Source organism: Schistocerca nitens, chromosome 4, assembly GCF_023898315.1.
Source record: "Schistocerca nitens isolate TAMUIC-IGC-003100 chromosome 4, iqSchNite1.1, whole genome shotgun sequence".
Classification (NCBI taxonomy): domain Eukaryota; kingdom Metazoa; phylum Arthropoda; class Insecta; order Orthoptera; family Acrididae; genus Schistocerca; species Schistocerca nitens.
In genome coordinates, this window is record NC_064617.1 from 720,950,532 (window position 1) to 720,976,925 (window position 26,394).

At 39.4% G+C, this 26,394-nt stretch overlaps 1 protein-coding gene across 3 annotated transcripts in view; it reads left to right on the plus strand.

Annotated features, from left to right (window-relative positions):
- The window catches only part of LOC126252848 (TGF-beta-activated kinase 1 and MAP3K7-binding protein 1-like), a 109,325-nt gene extending 91,753 nt beyond the window's left edge, over positions 1 to 17,572 (plus strand). For 2 of the 3 annotated variants that reach the window (XM_049953798.1, XM_049953799.1), the window contains 4 exons: positions 11,256 to 11,496; positions 12,508 to 12,664; positions 15,336 to 15,435; positions 16,020 to 17,570. In XM_049953798.1, the coding sequence (XP_049809755.1) occupies positions 11,256 to 11,496; positions 12,508 to 12,664; positions 15,336 to 15,435; positions 16,020 to 16,502 (981 nt within the window). In that variant the 3' untranslated portion in view covers positions 16,503 to 17,570. Of the gene's footprint in view, positions 1 to 11,255; positions 11,497 to 12,507; positions 12,665 to 15,335; positions 15,436 to 16,019 lie in introns of all 3 variants that reach the window. The other variant, XM_049953797.1, reaches the window with a different exon arrangement.
- The last annotated feature ends 8,822 nt before the right edge of the window (positions 17,573 to 26,394 follow it).

Below are 26,394 nucleotides of genomic sequence, written 5' to 3' on the forward strand. Positions count from 1 at the left end.
CGAATGGTCCTCGCCGATACCCCAGGAGCAACAGTGTCCCTAATGTGCTGGGAAGTGGCGGTGCGGTCCCCTACGGCACTGCGTAGGATCCTACGGTCTTGGCGTGCATCCGTGCGTCGCCGCGGTCCGGTCCCAGGTCGACGGGCACGTGCACCTTCCGCCGACGACTGGCGACAACATCGATGTACTGTGGAGACCTCACGCCCCACGTGTTGAGCAATTCGGCGGTACGTCCACCCGGCCTCCCGCATGCCCACTATACACCCTCGCTCAAAGTCCGTCAGCTGCACATACGGTTCACGTCCACGCTGTCGCGGCATGCTACCAGTGTTAAAGACTGCGATGGAGCTCCGTATGCCACAGCAAACTGGCTGACACTGACGGCGGCGGTGCACAAATGCTGCGCAGCTAGCGCCATTCGACGGCCAACACCGCGGTTCCTGGTGTGTCCGCTGTGCCGTGCGTGTGATCATTGCTTGTACAGCCCTCTCGCAGTGTCCGGAGCAAGTATGGTGGGTATGACACACCGGTGTCAATGTGTTCTTTTTTCCATTTCCAGGAGTGTAGTTTAGACAAGAAGAGAATAGAAGCTTTCGAAATGTGGTGCTACAGAAGAATGCTGAAGATTAGATGGGTAGATCACATAACTAATGAGGAGGTACTGAATAGAATTGGGGAAAAGAGGAGTTTGTGGCACAACTTGACAAGAAGAAGGGACCGGTTGGTAGGACATGTTCTGAGGCATCAAGGGATCACAAATTTAGCATTGGAGGGCATCGTGGAGGGTAAAAATCGTAGAGGGAGACCAAGAGATGAATACACTAAGCAGATTCAGAAGGATGTAGGTTGCAGTAAGTACTGGGAGATGAAGAAGCTTGCACAGGATAGAGTAGCATGGAGAGCTGCATCAAACCAGTCTCAGGACTGAAGACAACAACAACTATCCAGAGTGATGTTAAGTGGAATGAACAGCCGCCCAGTGTGGCCGAGCGGTTCTAGGCGCTTCAGTCGTGGACTGCGCGATCGCTACGGTCGCAAGTTCGAATCCTGTTTCAGGCATGGAGGTGTGTGATAGGTTAGTTAGAGGACTGATGACCTCAGATGTTAAGTCCCATAACTCATCAATGAAGGAAGTGTCTTATAAGGCACTTGTTCAACTGATTCTTGAATATTGTTCATCTATCTGGGATCCCTACCACGTAGGACTGATAGAAGAGATAGAAAAGATCCAACTAAGAGCAGCGCGTTTCGTCATAGGATCATTTAGCCAGCACAAGAGTGTTACGGAGATGTTCAGCATACTCCATTGGCAAACATTATAAGAGAGGCAATGTACATCACATAGAGATATACTATTGAAATTTTGAGAGAGAACTATCTGGGAAGAGTCGGGCAACATATTACTTCCCCCCCATGTAAGTCTCGTGTAATGATCATGAGGGGAAAATTTGAGAAATTAGAGCCAATACAGAGGCTTACCGACAACCATTCTCCCCACTCGCTATTTGTGAGTGGAACAGGGTTGGAGAGCTCAGTTAGTGGTACGAAAAGTGCACTCCGCCACACACCGTTAGGTGGCTTGCAGAGTATGTTGTAGATCTAGATGTGGGTGTAAGGGAGTGAAATAGGGGATGAAAATTTTTCATTATGAAAGCACTTTCAAAGCTAAATTTATAAAAAAAATTGTATTTGGCTTCTCTGTTAGGGGGAAAAAAAAAAAAAAAGGATTCGCTGCTTTTGGAAATTCAATCGGAAAGGGGATGGGGATGAAAATTTTTAAGAAAGTATTTTGTAATATTAAAATTTTTAAAGCTAAATCTATGAAAATTGATATTCCACTTCTCAATTTGATATAAAGAAATATGTAATAGAGGATGAAAGTTTCTATGGAAATATCACCACAAGAATGCAAAGGGCACAATTAACAAAAGCCGTGGACTCCAGTTACCAAAATCGGTATTTGGTCAGAAGCACTTTCAGAAAAGACCCTGCTTCTATGGCCTTAATTATCACATTAAGTTTGGAAGGTGTTGCAATTTGTGAAAGTAAAAATTTGATTAAATAAAAAATAAAAAATCATGCAGACCATACAGACTATGCAAGTGAAGCAGTGGGTGCTAAGCTAGTTAAATAATAAAAATTTAGTGCTCTGTTTTAGTGCTAACATTTGAAAGTGCCCTAAAATGACACTTCATGTGGGTTAATTACCACAAAATTTCCCCTCATAGGGAACTGGAGATTCAACATAGTGTTGCGTCCCAAACATGGGTTTTGTTTGAGGTAGAATGACATAGTTTGTAACAATGGCTTAGATGGCTGGCTGTAATGAGAGGGAGACTTTTGACCTAGCTAAGATGTTACAATCTCTAGTGTGAGAGGTAAAAGGCTGGAAAGTAACTGAAGTAGCTCTCCAGAAACATTTAACAATCTGAGATTTAGTCAGAAATAAAATGAGTAAAACCCAACTGCTCTGGCTATGCTTCCACTAAGCGTCCAAGTCTTATACAGAGACGATGAATGACAAACACCATTCCGTCTGTTCTAAGAAATGTGACCCACATGACTAAACTCAGAGTCCCATGGCTACTGCATGTCTGCCCATCAGCTCCTGTTGCTAACTTTGCAATGAACTCTGTTTCTCCCAGCTGCATGCCTGCAGCACGTCACATCAGACTACCCCAACTTCTCTCTAGCACTACCTTACTGATCTCCGTCGGAACATCCTACTGCCAAGTTTTGTTCATTTTACCCCCTTTGACCCCACCATCTATTGCATGACATTATGCTGAGGGCCACTTGCCTTCTTATTAGCTGTAAATGTGCACTATTCTTCAGTGGTTCTTCAGAGCCTGGGTGAAGAGGTAGAGACGCCTCTTTTAATATGGTCACACACTGCATCCTAAGCCCTGCGTTGGCTTCTCATGATGTAGTGCTGTCCCCACCAGAAGGCCCTTTTTCTTTCTCCTTCTCATCCTATGCTCTCTCTCTCTAACCAGAAGTGCTGTTTGCTTATTAACTTTAATTCCAGTCCTTATCAAGGACCCTGTTGTCAGAAGTACTTGTAGTTCTCTTTGCGTTTATAGCTTACAAATTTTAGCTAAGTATCAAGCACAACTACCTATCAGCCTGGCATCGGCCAGCCTGCTTCCAGGTCTGTGGCTCCTCTTGCCACACCTAAAGACATTAATGTTGCCTCTTTTGTTATTAATAGTTGCCCATTTTGTAATTAACAATGTGATTTAGATTTTGTTGTACTCATGGATATAACACCTTCCCCACCAGCAGAATTGGTGCTAATATTCAGAGTAGCGTCAATTGTCTTTTTTATTTACCTTTGATAAATAAGGCTACAGACTTTACATTAGTTTTGCTTCTTTTACGTATCTTGGTTGAAATACTTTTACATCGACACATTGACATTAACAAATTTACATTAAAACATTGATATTTGAGATTAACATCTTGATATTAAACATTAACACTGACACTGACATTTCATTTCATAATTTATGTTTATTAATGCATGGGTACATTTACTTCAATTATTTCGTCAACTTGTACTGTTATGTTATTTTAACAATTACATTTTACTTCCATATTTTACAATTTCTGTTCATCTTAACATCTGTTTATAAATGATATTGACTGATCTTGGTCCTTTGCATACCTTTCGTAAATAACTACATCTTCGGCCTCTCTACTGAGTTGTCTCTGAGCCGAACTGATTTTGAGATACTGATTCACAATAGTGTTTCATATGCATATCTTTCCACAACAGTCAGTGTCCTCAAAATATTTCCATATACTCTTAGAACATTCTTTATAACATTTGAACTCTAAAACAACATAATACTATAACTAGTATGATTAATGTCATGGTGATATATGTACTGACTAAATAATGTGTAAGATATGTGGAGTATTTCAAACCTTCCTCCTGTATGTCGGCCATTTTCTGGACATTGTCTAGTCATTTGCCTGTGATTTTTAAATCGTCCAGTTGTGTTACTACATGTTCTAAAGATAAAACTAAGTTCAACGCTGAAACATTTTTCTTTTCCTCATTTACAATATAATAATCAAATTCTAAATTTGTTTATGGTATTATGGCCTTTTTGTTATATTACTGGTAATCCTTCTTCTTTTGGAGCTACATATAAACTTTAATTACTGTTTAGACGTATCCAAATGCTTTGATTCAGTGAAACTATTCTTCGCATGCAATCTTCCGGAATTTCTCTCATTGGTTGCAATAACTTGCTTCGCACTCCTCATGAGCAGAATGGATAACAATGCAAAGGACTTTCTGCACAGTTATGTTTTCTTACTTAATTATTTGCAGTTCAGCCACTCCAATGAAAGTTTTGTGTATTGCCTTTTGCACTCATCTATCAACAAGAACTCGTTGTCTGGCTGTATGTACACATACTTTCCTTTCATTTCAGAAATCTCTCGGTAGGGCAAGTATTTTATACAAATTAAAATTATTGTTATCTATCAATGGAATGTTGAATACATATCCTAATGTACTGCTGTAAATGAAAACATCTAAGTTAATTGTCCTTAATAGTAAATAACCTGATGGTTAAGCTAGAGGAACAGGAAACTTTACATCTTTTAGTTCATCGCATATTAAACTTAAATACTTTACAATCAGGACAGGATTGATTACGTGAGGCTGTAGTAGGCTCTTTTGTGCATTCAGAATGGCATTTATCATCTGCCTGTATTCTTCCTTGATCTGGCCAAATACTGCTGAAAATCTGTTCTGTTATTGTTACAAAGGAAGCTATCCTTTTAAATCCCATGTTGGTTTCTTTCACATATGCTTTCATGAAACACTCTAGTCTTTCCCTAGCCATCTTTAAGGAGGCATGTTAATTTGAGTCTAACATATAAACAGTCCTGTTCACTCCTGCCAATGCAGCCTTTACCACTGCCACTTTCTCTTTTGTCAACCTCAGTAGCCCTCCTGAGTTTCTTTCAACAACATCTATTCTTTTCTTGTAATAGTTGCATCTGCTTCATCTAACATGCCAAATAGCATTTTACTTAGCTGGCCTATGAAGTTCAACACTCCACTTTTTCTTCTTGTCTCATGCGTTGTCAGTTGCTGTTCTAGTTGTTGCAGACCTGTGATTCTCTCTACATGATGTGTTATGTGTTGATCTAATAAACGACACTGTATTAAACCTGCATTTAATTGATGTAATGTGTGTCTGCTTCTTTGCCCGCTCTCTTACCATATTGTTCTGCTTTCTGAAACCTTTATGTTATGGAATCCAAATTTACATATGTCACAGTTCTCCAAGTAGTGCTGTACATCTCTACTTGTCCTACTTTATGATAGTGTAGCCCTGAAGAAGTTGGAAACTGTGTCACTTGAAAGTCATTCAGTACATATTCTGATGCATATATGGTGTATGTTCTGTCACTATGAGGAGCTGGGCAATTCTCCACCTGAGTGCTGTACTTGAAATTTAAAAGAACTGTTTCAGTCTGTTTGCACATACCATTGTTTCTTTTAATTTTTATGGCTAAATTCAGAGTATCAACCTTTATTACTTCACATGGCCCTTACCATTGTGAATATAGCTTTCTAGATCTACCCTGTCTTACCGATTCATCGTGAGGTAACACTATGTCTCCTACCTTGTATTCTTTTATATTTTGTTTCATACCATATTGTTTTTTGCTAGTTTTCTTACATTTTACTATTGATTCTCTTGCTATTCTGTGTTGCTGTTGAATTTTCACCTTTAACCTAAGTGACATATGATTCATAATAATAACTTACCTGTGTTGATTCTGTTGCAGTACTCCTGGCATATTTACTTTCCCTCTCATACAGTAATTCAAATGGGGTGTACCCTGTGCTGCTGTGTGGTGTACTGTTAAATATGAAAATTGCATACGGTACCCACTTGTCCCATGAACTTTGTCACAGGTGTGTGACAATGTGTCTTAGATATTCAGTGTGTGTTCCATGTCTTCTTTCTAAAGCACTGTTAGATTCTGGGTGGTAAGCTTAATATTGAACACTTTACACAATCTTTTAAAAACATCACTTAAGATATTTGACCCTTAGTTTGTTAAATGAACTGATGGAATTCCAAATCTTAATACTATATGTTCTACAAATGCTTCGGCTACTGTTTCAGTATCTCACCTTTCAATTCCTAGAGTAGACCCTGCTAGAGTAAATTTGCTTAATTTTTCCTGAAAGGTAACATGTACCTCTTATCTGAGTACCTACAATGTCCATAGTACATTTCCCAAACATAGCCTCAGCTGTGTCAGTAATTTCTAAAGGCATTCTTATTTTTGCTTGTGTGTACCTATTTTTCTGACGGGATGGCACTTTCGAATATAATCTTAAATATTGTGCTTCATCCCGCACCACTGCTTGTAAGTGTTTATTCTTTCTAATGTCCTATGCATTCTGTGGTGCACTCCCAAGGGATTTATTTCAGTATGTTCATTCTCCTCAAAACTAATTTCCTCTTCGCTATCTGTTTCCTTTTCTATTTCTGGCAACAGTTGTGCTCGTCTCACATTCATGGGATTACCTTCCCCACTCATTCTTACTACAGACATCTCCTCTGTCTCCACATGCTGTTTCGTATTTGTCTTCCTTCTTCTCTGGCCTTATTCTGCTCAGAGCATCTGCATTACTGTTTAACCTTCTTGATTTCAGTTGTATTCTTCGAGTTTCAGTCTCCACTTCAGGAGTCTCGAACTCGGATCCATTACAGTGAATATCCAAGTTAATGGCTTAAGGTCGGTTACCACTGTGAACCTTTGTACATATATCACAGGCAGAACTATTTCACTGTATATGCTATAGCCAACAATTCCTTTTCAGTAGTGCTATAGTTTAGTTCCGCATAGTCTAACATGACCTTATGCTCTGTTAGGAAGTCTCTGCATATCAATGCATCATATGGAATGTCTAATCCTGACCCATACACATGAAACTTCTGACCAACTTTTCGAGCACTTTCAAGACTTAAATGTATTTTCACTGTACCTATTGTACTTACCGCTTCACTTGTTACGCCTTTCAACCAAAGCCTTTCTGCTTCATTGACTCTAATTTCTCTCTTAACTGGCGTACTTGTTCTCTTTAACAAACACAACTGTGCTTCTGTACCTGTCAATAACTAAGTACTTTCTTTATTGTACACAATATAATACTAACTGTGGGCTTACTTACTGCGATAGTGCCCAAATGTGCGACCTTGCTGCCCTTTAATTTCCCTGTACCTCTTTGCCTGTTTTATCTGATACTTGCACCCTGTCTTTTCTTCAGGCAGGGCACTATGTGACAGTCCTTAGCATAATGGCCTTGCTGCTTACACTTGAAACATGCTACATCTTGTACTCGCATGCACAGGTTGCCACAATTACGCGGTAGGTTGCATTGTGGACACCTCCATTCCTGTAAACCTCCATTGGTTTCTCTGCAATTTCCCCAAAATTCTCTGACATCTATAGGAGTTACTTTCCTCAGTCTTGCCTGACATTCAGTGTCAGTGTGACCTTGCTGGTCACACCTGTAACAAAAATTGGTAAACTCTTTACTGGTCATTATTTGTACTCTCCCCTCCGGCATATTCTTTCTACATTTACTTGCAGTATGACCTCTCCAACTGCATATAAAACATTTCAAGTTCTTAATTTCTTTTGAGCCCTTTACCATTCTCCTTTGACAGTTAAACATTAGCCTTGGTGTCAGGCCTCTCTCTTTCATTGATAATATCAACTTTACTCTTATAGTGCTAAGTCCAATGCCACTGCCAAACCAATTTCGTCTCCTTGGCTTCAAAATATTGTTTGAACTCAGTTATTACTTAGACCCTGAATGAATCAAGCTCTCCCAATGAATCTACCAACACTGTGGCACCTTTCACATTCTCCCGACTTGTGACTCGACTTTCGGCTTCCTGGAAATCTTTTTGCATTTCATCAATTCTGCTTACCCACAATGAGATCGGTTCACTTCATCTTTGCCTTGCTTGAAATATTTTACACACATAGTAGTCTATAGTTTGTTTACTTGCATAATTTTCTTCCAGGACACACTTTACTTCTTCCCATGTACCAATTCTTTCGCACACTTGCAGTCTTGATCTGGTGTCACTGATTATTTTAGCTTTAAAAAATTTCAGTAATGTTTCATGTTCCTCTGTCTTAACTAGATTGAATGCCACATCCACATTCTTGATAAACTCCCTAACGTCTCTCTTGTTTCCTTCGAACATTTTTGAAATGATACACAAAGCCGCCTTAACTGACATTCTACCACTATTGGTGGACGAAGAAATTTCATTACTTTGGGGCAGTTTACCAAATTTAACATTCTTAATACTTTAAAGATACAATATAAGTATAACAAGTTTTGGTAGGTACTGCTTTTTTTGTAGTGCAGAGTGTTGTACTGTGCTGTGTCGCTCGGTGCTCATGTGTTGTCCGTGTGCCTGCGATGTTACGATGTGTTGGCTGGTGTCCTGCATGGCTGCACCGATCCCATAGCTTGTCTTGGCTGCCATTGCTACTATGCCCGCTTCTCTTGCATCTGCCACTACAGAGCCTGGACCTTTGGTTTCAAACCCACAAACCTCTGGCTGCTCAGGCCCCCTGTGCCTTGTGGATTTGCACCATACTGTCGTAGCCCTGCACTGCTCGGACTTCTTCTTGGACTCTGCTGTTGTTGAAAATTGCGAGTTGTCACAACTTTGTGCAGGTTTCCACAGTCACTGTAGCAATGCCTACTGTTTTCCATCAGTGGATCCTACCTCCTAAATGCCTAAGTGCCTGTGTGGTAACCCACACATTGCGCCAAAATTTATTTATATCACAGAGTGACATGGTTTGTAACAATGCCTTAGTGTTGAGAAGGACACTTTTGACCTACCTAAGATGTTACAGTCTCTGGCGTCAAAGGTAAAAGGCTGGGAGGTAACTGAAGTAACTCTCCAGAAATGTTTAACAATCTGAGATTTATTCAGAAATACAACGAGTAAATCCTCTGGACGAGATGCTTCCACTAAGCGGTCAAGTCTGGCATAGAGATGGTGGATGACAAACACTGTTCTGTATGTTCTAAGAAATGCGACCCACATGACTCAACTCAAAATCTCATGGCTACTGCCTATTTGCCCATCAGCTCCTGATGCTAACTCTAAATTGAATTCTGGTTCACCCAGCTGCCTGCCTGCAGCACCTCACGTCATACACCCTCAACTTCTCTCTAGCACTCTCCTACTGATCTCCTCTCCCTCGAAGCATCCTGCTGCCAATTTTTGTTCCATTTTCCCCTTTGACCCCACCACTTATTGCCATGCTGAAATGTTGATTGGCTTCTCATGATGTGGTGCTGTCACCACCAGAAGGCCATCTTTCTTCCTCCCTCTCGTCCCTCACTCTCTCTCTAAGCAGAATTGCTGTTTGCCTATCAACTTTAATTCCAATCCTAATCAAGGATCCCATTGTCAGAAGTACACACAGCCCTATTTGTGCATTTATAGCGTATAGGTTTTAGCTTGTCAAGCACGTCACTGTGGTCAGCCAGCCTGCTCCCAGGTCTGTGGCTCCTCTTGCCATGCCTAAAGACACTACTGTTGCCTGTTTTGTTATTAACAGTTGCCCGTTTTGTTAATAGCAATGTAGTTCAGACTTGGCTTTACTCATGGATGTAACAGTAGGGGTCTACAGCTTCCAAACATGGCTGTGGTAATATCTGCAATTCAAGTTACCTGCTTTAGAAACCTGAATTGATTTTGTTGTGTACTCAGTGGCACACCATACCATTATGCCAATGCTGGGCCTGTATGATGATGACGAATGCCGTCTGACAACATTTGTTCTTCTTGTAGCCTCCACACATGGATGCATTTGGTCATTGTGATGTTGTACACAGAACTGGAACTTGTCTGAAAAGACAGTGTGGGGCTCTTCCTGCTTGCAGTGTTTCATTGAGCTCACTACTGTCAGTGTGCCTTTCTCTGCTGCCATGTAAGGAAAGCCACAGGACTGTTCACTGTGTTGACAGTCTGTGGTGCTTCAGAAATTGTTGCACTGTCCATATGGATACATGCCAAGCTGCAAAACAGCCCATTTCCTGAGTCAAGCTACATGTTGTGGCTGAGCAAACAGTATGGCTGTGCTCTTGGTGCTAGTTGTGCAGGGCCACTGAGATCCTGCACGATATCGAGTATGACCCTCCTGAACCCACTGATTCCATATTCGTATGACAGTCATGGGGTTCTGACCAATGTGAGCAACAGTATCACTGAATGATAAAACACAATCTCAATAGAGCACGATCGTGCTACTCTCTAATTCTAATTTGTGCTAGTATGCACTTCTCCTCCTTATGTGAGATATAACACAATCTTGTCCCAAACAACCAGCATTCAGATGTGATTTCTGAATGAGAATGACAATGAGATTCTTTCATTGTATAAAGAATGTAGATAGCATTACTCCTCTCTACTTTTTAAGGTTGTGATGAAATGCTAATCATTTGCATATCCAAGCATTGTAGTATAACCTGATGGTCAAAGGTGGTCATGTTCTGTGTTAACTTGGTGTAACATAAGTGAGTGGGGGAAGTGGCTGCAGACAATATATGGACACATGGTGGCCAAAATCTGCAACAAAGTATGAAAATTGTCATTGGCTGTGGATGATGAGTGGTGCTTTGTTGGTATCTGTGAAAGGTGCGGTGAACTCCTCGGAGCAAGAGGGTCACTGACACTGTCAAGGGCCAGAACAAATTAAGACTGTCTTTGAACTGACTTATTTTGATGGTAGACTTTGCCTGAAATGTGTCAAAATGTATTGAGTTTCGTAATTGTCAGTATGTTATTAAAAAACGCGTCTGATGTTTGTTTGACTTGAGTTGTTCAGATGTAGAAGAATCATTGAAGAAAGGAGTAAACTTATTATTTCAGCAGTGCTAAATAGTGAAGAGATTTCTTTCAGCACCACCCTGCAGGGAGAAGTAGTCCAATGAAATCATGTTCACACATGGCTGTAGTACAGAATAGCTGGACCGCAGGAACTTTCGGGATGATGACCATAATTATGTACAAGAATTAGCAAAAAGATAACACTGACTTTGAATAACGGATCCAACATGGATGTAAATGCATAAATATCATTGTTTTGATGGGTAATATAACTTTATTCTTAATTCCTATTGGACTCAAAATAAATGTAATTTTTGTTGTCTTCACTGTATCTTATAGGTAGACAAGTTGAATGCCCTCAACTGTGAAATATCATCTGGGACAACAGCACTTATTGCACTTGTGCACGCTGGCAAACTTTATGTGGCGAATGTAGGAGATAGCCGTGCTCTGTTATGCCGAACTGATGGCAATGGTGTGCTGCGTGTTGTACAACTGAGTGCTGACCACGATTTGCGGAATGAAGATGAATTGTTGCGACTTAAAAGGCTGGGACTTGATGTTGACCGCATAAGACAAGGTTTGTTTGAATTTAAACTGAACCTTCTTCTTATACTGCCATAATACATAAAAGTGATACCTCGGACAAAATAAAAATATGCCATCACCAGCACTGTGCTTAGGAGAGTTCTTCTGTACTGTTGAATGAGGAAATAATGACTGTTTATATAGACCATACATGGCCTATCACCTCTTCTCTAGTGCTTGTGTTTCTTATTTAAAACTTGTATGAAAAGAATATAACCATTTTACAGTATATCTCAACAGGGCCCTTTTAATCTATTCACAAGCATTTCATTGATGTTTCACAGATTCCCCATGTAAGATTACTGAGATTTTTCTGAACTCCGTAGACTGATCTGGCTGACAACAACTTCACTGTTATGCTTCAGAATTATTTTAAAATTTTCCTTTTTCTTGATGACAGGAGTCTCTGATTTCATTATTTAACTTTTGTTTCTATTTGCATCTTTTTTTCCACTAATTTGTCTCCTATCTTAATCTTCTTGCTTATCAAGCTCTCATTATTGGTGGTGATGTGGAATTAAAATGTCAGGTATTGCTTTCTGTACTATATGTATTTTCTGATATCTCCCCCCCCCCCCCCCCCCCCCCATGTGTGTTTGTGTGTGTGTTTTGCAGTTTCTCCTTGTCTGGCAGTTGGCGAACAGATGCCCCTAGCATAACACACAGGTTTTGTTAGTATAGCATTTGTTTTCATTTTGAATGTATTTTATTAAGAAGGTAGCTTACAGTTTTTCTGCTCATTTGTGAAAATGGTGGAAATTACATTTCTTCTGTGATGGGGTCATATCATCATAGAGCACTACATTTTTGCCTTGTAGTTGACTCTTTTAGTAGACAAGAAGGACAATTAAATTGGGGACTTCTTCCTAAATATATCTTCAATGTTTGCTGTGTTATGATGGCGTGTCATAAACCTTCTGTCAATTTCTATTTTCAAAAATTTGTGTTTATTACTGGTATTTTGTTACACATTAGAGTTACTGCAGTGTGAAACTGTATTTAGGATCCCGTTTGGGTAACCAAGAAAATACACGATGCCTGGGTAATTATCTAGTGAAAGGTGGCTACAAGGAATTCGAAGAGTTGGCTTGTGCAATGGCAGAACCAGTGATAGCTGTGCCAGAAATCCATGGAGGAATAGTTCTGGATGAATCATGCAGGTAGGTTTAATTTGATTCACTTATATCAGTTTTTTCTGATAATGTTGCCCCTTAAGGCAGAAGACTCAGCAAGCCAAAGGCATGAGAGTGCAGAACCAATGGAAAAGAGGGGGCTTGCACAGGATAGACTAGTAAGGACAACTGCATCAAACAAGTCTTTGGACTGAAGACTACAAAAACAAGGGACTAAGCCATTGGGAAGTTCTAAGGAGCTGATGTAAAATGGCTGTAGGAAAAATGTGAGGAAGTTGAAAAGGAAGTGGTCCTCAACAGGACAGATTCAACATACAGAAAAGTCTAAATAGTGTGAAATTTAAAGGAAAGGTGTCAACTTCAAGAATACAAAAGCAGCGGTGAGAGCAAATAGGTGGAAAGACTATATTTTGGACTTGTACAGGAAAAGGGGGGCGGGGGGGGAGGGAGTTTTATATTTTATTGCTGATGTGATATAAGAAGAAATGGGTGTCAGTTTGTTCGAAGAACATATTTGACCCAGTAGTGTAGGTGGAGATTCACTGAGTGTTGGAGGACTTGCAATGAAACAAGGCAGAAGGTATAGATAATACTTTTTCTGAATTTCTAAAATCATTGGGGGAAGTGGCAGCCAAATGATTACACAAGTTAGAGTGAAGAATGTATTATGCTAGAGACAAAGCACCAAACTTGAGAAAAAAGGTAATTGGATAGATAAAAAATCTACTCATCAAGTGGTGGGAAAACACACTCATAAAAGAAGGTTATAATTATGCAAGTGTTTGGAGCCAGCGGCTCCTTCTTCCAGCAGAAGGGATGAAGGGGAAGGAAGAGGGGTGAACTTCTCTTTCTTTCTCTTCATGCCTCTTCCTTCCCCTTCAACCCTTCTGCCAGAAGAAGGAGCCACTGGCTCCGAAAGCTTGCATAATTATAATCTCCTTTTATGTGTGTGTCTGCCGCCACATGGTGAGTGGATTTTTTATCCATCCAATTACATTATATTGCAAAAATTGATTGTTTTTGGTGTTATAAACTTTGAGAAAAAGCTTCATCCAAAGAGTCACAAAGCTAGCTAAGGCAGATAAATACAAAAACTGTCACTCAGTCAACTTAACACCTTATGAACCCAACTTGCAGACAAAAATAACATATAGAAGAATGAAAAAGAAATTAAGGATCTGTTATATGATGATTGGTTTAGCTTTAAAGACATTGCACTTGGTAATAGTGGAGACAGGACTTAAGAAAAATCAAGATATCTTCATAGGATTTATTAATGTATTAGTGTTTGATATTGGAAAATTGTGGAAGATCAGAAAATTTGATATTAGCTGTGGAGAAAGATGGGTAATGTACAGTATATATAGAAATCAAGAGGGAACAATAAGAATGGAAGACCAAGAGAGAATTGTGTGAATTAAAAAGGGCAGAAGGTGGCAATGCAGCCTTTCTCCCCTTCTGTGCAACCTATACATTGAAGAATTAATGATAGAAATAAAATAAAGGTTGAGGAGTGGGGTTAGAATTCAAGGTGAAAGGGTATCAGTGACAACACTTGCATGTGAAATTGCTATCCTCCGTAAAAATGGGGAAGAATTACAGCACCTGTTAACTGGGATGAACATTCTAAAGAACATAGAATATGGAATAAGATGAAACCAAAGAAAGATAAAAATAATGAGTAGTAGTAGATATGAGGTTAACATTATGTTGCAACACATCCTTCAGTCCCGTAATCCTTCTAGTCTTGATCTCTGCTAGCCCCTGCCCCACACTCACCTTCGCCTGTGCCCCATGGCTCTAACCTCACTCATCCTACACCCATGCCCTATTCCCCCATCTCCCCTTCCTCTGTTCTACCTCCCTCTCCAAATCCACTTCTCAACATCATAGTGTGTTTGAATGCATTTTTCCGTGTTTGCATACATCTTTCCCAGCCGGCCGGAGTGGCCGTGCGGTTCTAGGCGCTACAGTCTGGAGCGGAGCGACCGCTATGGTCGCAGGTTCGAATCCTGCCTCGGGCATGGATGTGTGTGATGTCTTTAGGTTAGTTAGGTTTAATTAGTTCTAAGTTCTAGGCGACTGATGACCTCAGAAGTTAAGTCGTATAGTGCTCAGAGCCAGCCATACATCTTTTCCCTGCCTGTGACCAACACAAGCTCACTGGTGCCAATCCTGTCCTTGCAACTCTTTCCTCTCCTTCCCAGTTGTCAGCCACTCTTCCCAAACCCTCCAATTGACATAACCTGTCCCCTGAGTTGAGCTGCAGTGCTGACATGGTGTAACCTAGCCACACATGCATATGCTTTGGAAAGCTAGCAAAGTTTTCAGTCTTATTTATGTGGTTTTTGATGACACAGTGCCTCTATTATTTATTGTACTTTCATCAGCACATTTTAATATGAATAAAATTAACAATTTTACTTTTCATATGACTGGGAGGGTTTGGTTGATATCTTAATTGGATTTAAATTTTGTGCATTTTTATTATTTTAATCATTTTGACTTTATTTTTTCCTTTGTGATTCTCTGTTTCCTACAAGTAGAGTACCACTTAATTGCAATTCGGGTAATACTTTCCAGTAATACATAAGAGTAGATGTCACTTTTATTTTTGTTTATTCTTAGTTGTGAGGCTTTGTGTAAAGATTTTTATTTGCTCTACATTTAATTGAAATAATTGTGTTATCTGTTCAAGGTTTCTTCTGTTGATGTCAGATGGCTTATATAAATCCCTTGAAGAAGCAACAGGAACGGATCAAGTTAATAAAGAAATTGCTCAAATGGCTGTTGAACAGGTATATTATCAACATATACTGTGATCTTGTACATATTCAAATTCAATTATTTTTTGCTTATTTCTGTTAGTCTTTAAATTATTAAATCATGTGTGTAGTAAAGTTAATGTTAAATAAAACTGAGAAGGCACAAATAGCAGTGCCAACAGTATTGGTTTAACTGCATATTTACATCTGCAAATATACTCTGCCACCCACTGCCAGATGTAAATGTAGACTACTCTGATATATCATGTGTGTTTGCATAGATACCCATATGCACATGCACTTAATTCCAGGAAATACTTCAAGGTAATGAAAGAAACAAATGTTAATGTTAATTAAAGTGAGGGGTTTTCAGCATTTTTATGTGCATTTTTGGAAAAGCTTTGTCATTAAGGAAACATGCCACTTAAGCTGTATATAGCCGTATAAATATCATATGTTCCCACTCATTGTAAATACAGTATATAATTGCATCTGTCAACATTGTTCAGGATAGTCTAATACCATACTGGAGAAAAATGCTTCTTGTTATCCCCTTATATTAATTGTAAATAATTAGTTCTTGTTTTCTAAAACATTTATGATTTTTTTTTTCACAGTTCCGTATTCAGTCAACACTGACTGGTGTAGCACAGGCAGTTGTGGACAAGATTGTCAGAATTCACCATGATGTTTATATGAGTGGCTCTACAGCTTCAAATGGACAGTCAAGAGTTGGTGGCAAGAGAGATGATATCACACTACTTGTCAGAAACTTCAATTTTCCTCTTCCAAATGCATTAAGTTCACCAACAAATGCTGTTGTTCGTTTCAATCCAGTTGTTACTACAGTACCGATGCCCTCATTTGGCGTGTGTGAGGAAACAACAACAAATGAAAATTCACTAACTGATGCAACAGAGACAACAGATGACCAGCAGAATGACACCTCCACCACTGAATCATCTGATGTATTTCCTCCAACTCGAAATCCACCAGACAGGAGACGTCGTATAAAGCCATATGTTGACTTCTCTGATTTTTATAAAAATGTTGAAAAAGCACGTCAGGAAGGTGCTCTACCACCAGACATAGAGCTATAATTTCTTATTGTCATCCTACAAGTCACATACACATTATAAAATATTTTTGTAGAACATTTACCTGGATGTATAGTACATGTATTAAATGGATATGTTCACTTTATAGTGTTCAAGCATAGCACCAAATAACCTCATATAATAGATAACAGATAACATTATAAATACTGTGTACTTGGTGCTCCACAGCTTATGAGTATTTGTTGAAAGACATCATGCTGTACACAGTGAGCTGCATGTAAAAATAATTAGTTGTCAGACAGTATACTGGACATGTAGCCCATTACCAGTGGCATATTAGGTATGTTCATGTCAAATAACACACTTGTCAAGTATGAAATCCTTGTGATGTTAAAATTGATGTAGATCTTTGTGGTACAAAAGTTGTTGTGCATATGTATTATAGCTGTCAAATGACAAATGGCAACACTTCTTGGTCTTAGTGGACACTACTGTCTAGTGATGAAAACATGGAACTGGTGATCAGGCATGACCAAGAGGTGTGGCCTATTAGTGTTTTACAAAAATAACATGTACACCTGACAGCCTGTGTCCCACAGATATCCACATCATTTTTAACATCATAAAGATGTCATACTTGATGCACATGTCAGTTGATATAGATGTACACAATATATGCAACTGTTGGGCTATGTACCCGATAATGGTCTGGAAACTAAATATTTTTTGATGCAGCTCATGGTTGTGAGAAAGATGTGTTTTAAAAAAATGTATGTGCAGTCCTAAAATAATCAACCATCACTTGTCTTGAAGCTGAAAAATTTGTGTTCCTCAAAGTGGAGGACAGTTTTTCAATCCTGCATTATTGCACCATCCATCTCACGACTGAAGCATCTCCAGCTGACAGCCTTCCAGTAGTGAAACTAAGATTATTTTATGTCCCTGGTACTTGACACACAAACTGCAAGTCATATTTGCATATTTGGATGGCACTCTATAGCCTGTTTTATAGGAGGACAATGCATGTGCTATTGACTCGCTCCCTGTCCAACATATTGTCAACAGTGAAATATTAATTTGTGCTGCTCTGTCAGTGACTTTCACAATATGTACCGGATTCCTGGCATAAAACAATTCCTAACTGAGCAGTGTGTGTATAATGTAGTATATCGATCATCCATTTGTCACAGTGAAAACATGACAACAGCCTTTATTTACAGACATTTTTATTTGAAACAGATTTCATGAAGCCAACAGACAGTCTGCAGAAATGAGAAGCAGTACCATCAGCTGAATGAGCACTTTCATCCATGTCCACTTGAGTTCTTTTGTCTCATGTGTTAAAGCTGGTGGTAACTTTGGGCACCTGGAGGTAATATGAAATGTGGTTGAACAGTGGGAGACTAGCTTAAGTAGTGTAGAATAATGCTCAAAATGTCCATGATATTGACACTGATATCTCATGGGTATCATCACATACAGTCCTATGGTGGGTTTATTGGGAGAGACAAATAGTTCATTCTGCGAGGAATTCACATGAGAATTGCAGCCGAAAGATGATCATGATACACTGGGAAATGTAGCAGTTGTCTCTACAGGTGTCAAAAAATTGTCCTTAATTGATTATTTTAATTAAAAAATTATCTTTCTAGGAAACAAGAATTTCTGAAGGACATCAGTGTTGTTCTTTCGTGACACATTTTCACTTGAACATTCAGGAGATAATTATATCAAATGGATGTTTGGAGCATGTTTCATGCAAAATACTGTAGGTGAGTCATACTAACAAAGTGACTCCAATCACACTGGGAAAAGGACACCATCAGTAGCTGTGGAGAATTGGAAAGTTGCTCTTTGTGCAGAAACACCATAATTCAGTTTGCTTGCAAATAATCTACTTGTATATCTACATACACACTCCTCAAGCCACAGTACGGTGCCTGGTGGAGGGCACGCTTTACAACAACTATCATTTCCTTACCTGTTCCACTCACAGACAGAGCGAGGGAAAAATGACTGTCTATATATCTCTGTACGGGCCCTAATTTCTCATATCTTATCTTTGTGGTACCATGGGAAATGTACGTTGGCAGCAACAGGATCGTTCTGCAGTCAGCTTCAAAGCCAGTTCTCTGAACTTTCCCAGAAGTGTTCTTCAAAATGAGTGTCTTCTTCCCTCCAGGGATTCCCACTTGAATTCCTGAAACAAATCCACAACAATTGCTTGCTGATCAGACCTACCGGTAACAAATCTATCAGCTTGCCTCTGGATTGCTTCGAAGTCTTGTTTCAACCTGACCTGGTGCGGATCCCAAACACTCAATCAGTACTCAAGAATAGGTCACACTAGTATCCTCTGTGTAGTCACCTTTATAGATGAACCATGCTTTCCTAAAATTCTCACCATAAACTGTAGTCAACAATTTGCCTTCCTTACCACAATTCTCACATGCTTGTTACATTTCATATCGCTTTCCAACGTTAGGCCCAGATATTTAACCAACATGACTGTGTCAAGTAGGACACTACTAACACTGTAGACGAACATTAGGGGTTTGTTTTCACTACTCATCTGCAATAAATTACATTTTTTACATAAAGAGCCAGCTACCACTCATCACACCAACTAGATATTTTGTCTATGTTATCTTGTATCGATGTACAGTCACTTATCTCTGACATCTTCCTGTACACCACAGCATAATCAGCAAAAAACCACAGATTGCTGCCCACCCTGTCTGTCTGATCATTTATGTGTATAGAAAATACACACTTGCTTGGGACACTCCTGATGTTACCCCTGTCTGATTAACAATTGCCATCGAGGACATCATACTGGGTTCTACTACTTAAGAAGTCTTCGATCCAGTAACATATCTGGGAGCCTATTCTGTATGCATGTACCTTTGTTAACAGTCTGCAGTGAAGTTCCTTGTCAAATGCTTTTCAGAAATCTACAAATATGGAATCTGCCTGTTGCCCTTCATTTTTAGTTCACAGTATATCACGTGAGACAAGAGCAAATTGGGTTTCGCACGAGTGATGCTTTCTAAAACCAAGCTGATTCGTGGACACGAGCTTTACTGATCTCTAGGAAATTTAATATAGTCTTGGAAATTTATTATATTCTGACTCAGAATATGCTCTAGAATTCTGCAACAAACTGATGTTAAGGATATTGGTCTGTAACTTTCGTTCTTTTACCCTTCTTGTATACAGGAGTCACCTGCAGTTTTTTCCAGTCACTTGACACACTTTGCACTGGTCAAGAGATTCATGATAAATTAAATCTAAGTTAGGGGCCATTGATGTAGAGTACCCTTTGTAAAACTGGACTGGGATTCCTTGTGGACCTAGCGACTTATTTATCTTCAACTGTTTTAGTTGTTTCTCTGTGTCAGCGATGCTTTTTGCTATGTCATCCATATGGGACTCTGTGTGATAGTCAAAGGTGATGGTATATTTGTATGATTTTCCTGTGTGGATGATTTCTTAAATGTGGAATTTAAAATTTCAGCCTTCCTTTTGCTATCTTCTACTTCTAAACCAGACTAGTCAATGAGTGACTGGATGGAAGCCTTAGACCCACTTAGAGATGTTACGTAGGGCCAGAATTTTTTCAGATTCTCCACCAGATCTTTAGCCAAGGTATGACAGTGGTAGCCATTGCTTCACACTTAGATCTTTTTACAGATGCGCGAATCTGTACTTATCTCCTGTCATAATTTGTGCATCCTCTTTTTAACTGAGATTGCAACAGCCTTTGCTTCCTTAGAATTTCCCAGATTTCATTATCAAACCACGGTGGTTTTTTTCCGTCCTTAACCCACTTATTAGGCACATAATGTGATTAGGTGTATTCATTGTAGAGTTCAGGAAGTTTCTGGGATGGATATATTTAATAAGTGGTGCAAAGTGGAGTAATTTTATGACATGAATGGCCTTAATTGCAGTGAGTGGTGCCTTAGCTTAGGACTGGACCTTCATCTGTCTTGTCTTAAAAGATGGCAATTCTTGCATCCAACAGGCCAACTGTTATACCACATGAAGTGAGGAACAATCAGAAACACTACTCTCACATCTGGATACCATGCAAAATTCTCAGATTTGAAGCCCATTACAAACCACTGGAACCCTCTGAAGAAACATACTGAACATCAAAAAGTGGGTCATTGTCAGCTTTCTTGACCTTAGAGACACTGCTTCTCACTCAAGTAGCTCCTCCATTGGGATCACGGGGATGAGTGCACCCCGTTCCAGTCATCCCACCATATAAACATCTCTGGCAGTACTGGGTATCAAACCTGGTCCTCTGCATGGCAGCCAGACACATTGACCACTGAGCAGTGGAGTCATTTACTCATATTGTTAGGACAGTCCCCACAATTTGCATATTTGTAACCATTGGTGATACAGCATTGCTTGTAAGCAGTGAAGGTCGCCATGATGACCTGTAGATGTGTGGTTCTTGGTGTGCTTATATGTCTAATAATAATGTGCAGTGGACCACAACCTCTGATGTCACAAAGTTATACAATGTCGTGTGAAGCAGCATATTAACAAATTACTTTGTTTGCAAAATGTTTGATTATGACAGATATCAGCAATCGGTACTATGTTTTGTAAGATGGGTTTAAAAATTGCCCAAAATCTGCTGATAGGTTGTTCAGACTGGATGTTATTCTGTTCAAAGAAACCTCATTACTTTTGAGATCAGGATATGTTCTATGATTTTACAAGAAATGGCTATCTACAATAACTGGGCTGTAGTTTTGCAGATCACACTTGCTACCATTTATGTAGATGGGTGTGACCTGTGCTTCCTTCTAACTATAGGGCACTGTTTTTGTTTATGGGATGTTTAAAAGAGGTACTAACTCAGCTGCAAATTTGGTATAAAATCTGATAGGCTTTCCATCAGGTCTTGGAACCTTGTTCAATTTTAATGATTGCAAATCTTTCTCAGCATTACTGACACTAATATCTGTAACACCCACCTTTGTGGCGATGTAAGAATTAAATTGGTATTTTCCTTTGTAAAAGAACGTTTAAAAATAGGGTTCAGCATTTCTGCTTTTGCTTTGCTTTCAATTTCAGTTCCTGTCTCTCCCATGAGTGTCTTTACATGAACTGTGGCACCAAAAACGTCCTTCACAATGAGTTGCTTTAGGTTTTGTGAGAAATCTTTTGATAATATTCTGCTACAGAAGTTGTTGAAGGCTTCATATGTTGATGGCTAAATGTCTTTCAGCCATCATCCCTCTATCTATAGCTCTACACTTTGTTTTTCACCTGCTGTTTCTTTAAACATTTCTTTACTCTGACTATATACCATCAAGGATCCTTCCCATCATGAACTATTCTACTAGGCACATACCTATCATTTGCATGATCACCTTATTCTTTTAAACCTGAGCCACAGTTCTTCTACATGTTTCTCTCTAGAGCTAAATGTTTCAACCTCGTTGTTGAGATACAACACTACTGACACTTTATTTAATTTGCTCAGCATATAAACCCATCCACTTGTTTTAGTTGTCCTTTGTAATCTCGTAATCATTGTTGCTACAACTGCTTCATAGTCACTGATACTAGTTTTAGTGTGGGAATCTTTAAAGAAGTTAGGTCTATTTGTTGCCTGTTGCCATTAGATGTAATGTATCTCAAGCATGAGTGGGCTTTCTTTGTTTTCGACTTTCAACCACCCTCACAGGGAAAAATCTGCAGAGTGTAAGGTTTAGGTGATTAGTCACCTAACTACTAGAATGTGCAGCAGCCCCATCATGGAACTACGTCAAATAATATTGGAAGCTAGTTTTCAAGAAAGTCTAGAAACAGGGCCCTGTAAGATGATGCGCTTACACAACTGGCCCAGTAAACTGATTATTTTTCATACAACACCACACTTAATGGAGAAGCAGTCTTGAAACTTCACAACTTTAACTTCAGTGTCAATCAATAAGTAAACCCATAGCAACTGGAGTACCAACACTCGAAATGAAAACTTATCTCTATAACCAGAAGAATATCTGGGAGAAAGTTTGCTATTTCACTCAAGACACTAGAAATTTTTTCTCGTGAACTTTTGTTTCACCAAGTTTGCATTCACCAACAAACATGAAAGTAGCGGCAATCGATGCAAGTGCAAAAAATACAGTATGCACAGTTGTTGAAAGGGAAGTAAATAGAACATGATACGACAGTTATGTGGAGAACACAGTATTACTCCACAGCAGTCAACTTCATAAGGGCTACATTTATAATGGTCAATGAGTGGAAAAAGGTGAAAATATTGCACTATTTACATAAAGATCTACACTGATATTGGGGGGAAATGATTTTCCAAACCAGATAATACTGCCACAATTTGCAGCTTGCAATCTTTGATTTACGTGTGACACATTTAAGCTTTCTAAAATTCTAAAAAATATGCTTTTAATTATACTGATATACACTGAAATTAGATGGAACGGTGTATGAATGAGATTGCTGCTGATGGTATAGTACGAATTACATTTTCATAGCATACGTTCAAAAAATATACAATTCGAACGATCCGCTCCAGCTTCATGTGCGTAGCACTATGTATCTATGGCTCAACAAATAGTACAGCACAGCAGTAATTTTGTTTATGGGCCACTGGTTAGATTTATGATTAAATTTATAGCATAAACTACAGCCACTTCCCAGTCACCTGACTCCTATTGCCAGTCTGGCGAGAGCTACATTTTCTATGAGACCTTTTTCCACATTTCCCAACATAACATCCCTAAGAAGCACTTTGTGCCATGCAACATCGATAGTATGCACCATCTTCCATCAAAACATTAATATGAAATGCACTTGACATGCAATATTGGTACAAAATGCACTCTGCCATGTGACATTTGTACAACGCATCCCCTGCCATGCAACTTTGATACGAAACACCATCTGCCACCTACCATCAGTATGAAGCACCCTGGACCACGTAAAATTGGTAAAAGGCACCTATGTCATACAATGTTGCTACAGTGCAGCTTGTGCCACACAACACTGGTACAGTGCAGCCAGTGTCACACAACATTGGTATGAAGCACCCTTTTGCATGTAGCATTGGTATATGCACCCAGTGACATGCAACAATAATGTGTGTGAATGATTCCGAGGAGTTGTGCCATTCATAACTAGACACAATATTTATCATTTTCACAGCAGCATTGGACAATTAGCATGAAAAACCGGGTGGTCTAATTAAAGTGCAGCTGCTCAGAAAGGTCCAATGTAGGCTGTAATTATCATATGGGAGCAAAACTAGGTAGCTGTTCTAATGCGTTAATGCAGGACAGGTTCACACTGGAAAGAATTGATTCCCATTTTGGCCACCAGGTACAAACCTGTGCTGTGAATGCAAGAAAGAAGAAGAGAAATGTTTCCAAATGTAATGGATTAGAAAAGGGACATGGGCAGAAAAGGTCAGACAAATGAGAAAGGCATAATGTCGATTTTATTCACTGTCACTTACAAAATCTGTGCAATACAAGCACTGGAGACATTGAAGAGATGCTGAATCCATAAAATTGATGTGATCAACAGTTGCTTGCAGTAGGTCCAGTGGAATCTGAGCACTGTTTTCCTGTATACTAGCCTTCAGTTCAGGTAGAGACTGAACGTATCCTTGGTAAACGAGTCCTTTTAGATATTCCCAGAGCCAGATGTTTCTTGGATTCAGAATAGGTGATCTTGCAGGCCCTGCATCTGGAAAACCTCTGGAGATAACACGTTCATGGAAGGTTATGTTAAGCAGATCTTTCACTGGTTGAGCAACATGAGGTGTAGCCTCATCTTGCATGAAAACAGTGGTTTCCACACAGTTGCACTCTCCCAAGGCAGGTAGCATATGCTGCACAACGAGGTCTCAGTAATGTGCAGAAGTTACAGTACATGTGACTGGCCCTCTGGGTGTATTCTCTTCAAGGAAGAATGGACCTAGAATAAATTTCTTGTGAATCCACATGACACAGCCACATAAATTGAGTGCAATGGCTCTTCATGCACAACACGCTGTTTAACAGTATTGCACATATGGGAGCTCTGTGTGTTCACTACATCCTGTAGGGTGAAATGTACCGTGTCACTGCCACAAGCCATCAATGTCGATCCATGCCAGAAACTGAAGAGCAAATTCAGAATGTTGCTGCAGATCATGAGGTTTCAGCTGCTGCACTGACTGTATCTTGTACAGATACCAATGTCAAATAGACCACAAAACTTTCCATGCTGTTGACCACGCTACGGTCGCAGGTTCGAATCCTGCCTCGGGCATGGATGTGTGTGATGTCCTTAGGTTAGTTAGGTTTAATTAGTTCTAAGTTCTAGGGGACTGATGACCTTAGAAGTTAAGTCCCATAGTGCTCAGAGCTGTTGACCATTGGATGGACAGTTCAAGTGACACTGCATGAGCACTAGTACTCCTCGGGAGCATGTGCTGCATGGTCAGTTGCAGCAACAGCAACCTTGTCAATAACTTCCACCGGGATACGGCGCATTCCTCATCCAGGTGCAACCAAGCTCATCATTGTTTTTGATTTTCATTGTCATCATCTTTCAACTGTTTAATGACATCAAGCTTGTCCTCAGATATTTCAGTTGGCGTCACTTAATGGATCTCTGTAATTTCATATAAACAGTTTGTTGACAGCACGTGGCCTTTCTTCTCGATATGCATACTATTCACTCACGTTAAGTTTATCAAATGATACTGGGATAAGGCGCCTTCCTCATCCAGGTGCAACCAAGCTCATCATTGTATTTGATTTTCATTGTCATCATCTTTCAACTGTTTAATGACATCAAGCTTGTCCTCAGATATTTCAGTTGGCGTCACTTAATGGATCTCTGTAATTTCATATAAACAGTTTGTTGACAGCACGTGGCCTTTCTTCTCGATATGCATACTGTTCATTCACGTTAAGTTTATCAAATGACATGGACGTCATACCATCATCCAAACAGTTCAGCACTGGATTTGCACTTGGTGTCCACAATTGGAACTAATATGTTTTCCAGCAAAAATCAGTACCACATTAATGCATTTGCATATCTATCAAGTTTCACTGCCATACAATAATAACAGTCCACAATGGACCTCCATGTGTAGCTGCATTTTTATAATAAGCACCTGGTGTATATAAATATACATACAAACCTTCTTTGTGAATCAGTCTATAACCATATCAGAATCCCTACAGTAGTTCCTGAGAACAGCCAGAACATACAAACAGAAGCCGCTGTGAGGGACTTCAGTTTATATGTGTAGAGACAGACAATAGACAGAAAAAGATAGATATTGCAACATATACATAAGTATAGATACACAAGTGGAAGATAATGGGGAAACAGCAAGAACAGTACATTTAGTTTGTAAGTAAACGTTATGATTTAGAATTATGACGTGAATTTATCTGACACACATTTCTCGCTCGTGTACACAGGAAAAACAAGAAGTCATTTTATATACATAGGCCACTGAGGAGGTGTGTAGTATACATTACAATTCTTTCTTAAATTTGTGGAACTTTTTATTGAGAAATTATTGTTTTCCTTATTAACAGTATCTCTGGTAGTGCATGGTATAGTTGCAGTGTTGTACAACTTCCAATAATTTTACACTTCATATATCCCCTTTTTCCTTTGGTTCAGAAAGCCTAATGTACAGGATGTTTCAAAAAGAATGACCTGATTTTGTATTGTAATAATTACAAAACATGGGACGTGCCGGCAAGGAATTTTGTGTTGTTTGAATGGACATGGTCTAGAGTTTCAGGATATCACCTTTTAGATGTCAGCCAATGCTTCTTCTCAGTTTGCAATCAGTCAGAAGTATGATGGTGTCCACTCAACAGAAGGCGTTTGTAATGCTGCAGTTTGCAAAGAGAGTGATTTCGATTGAGCA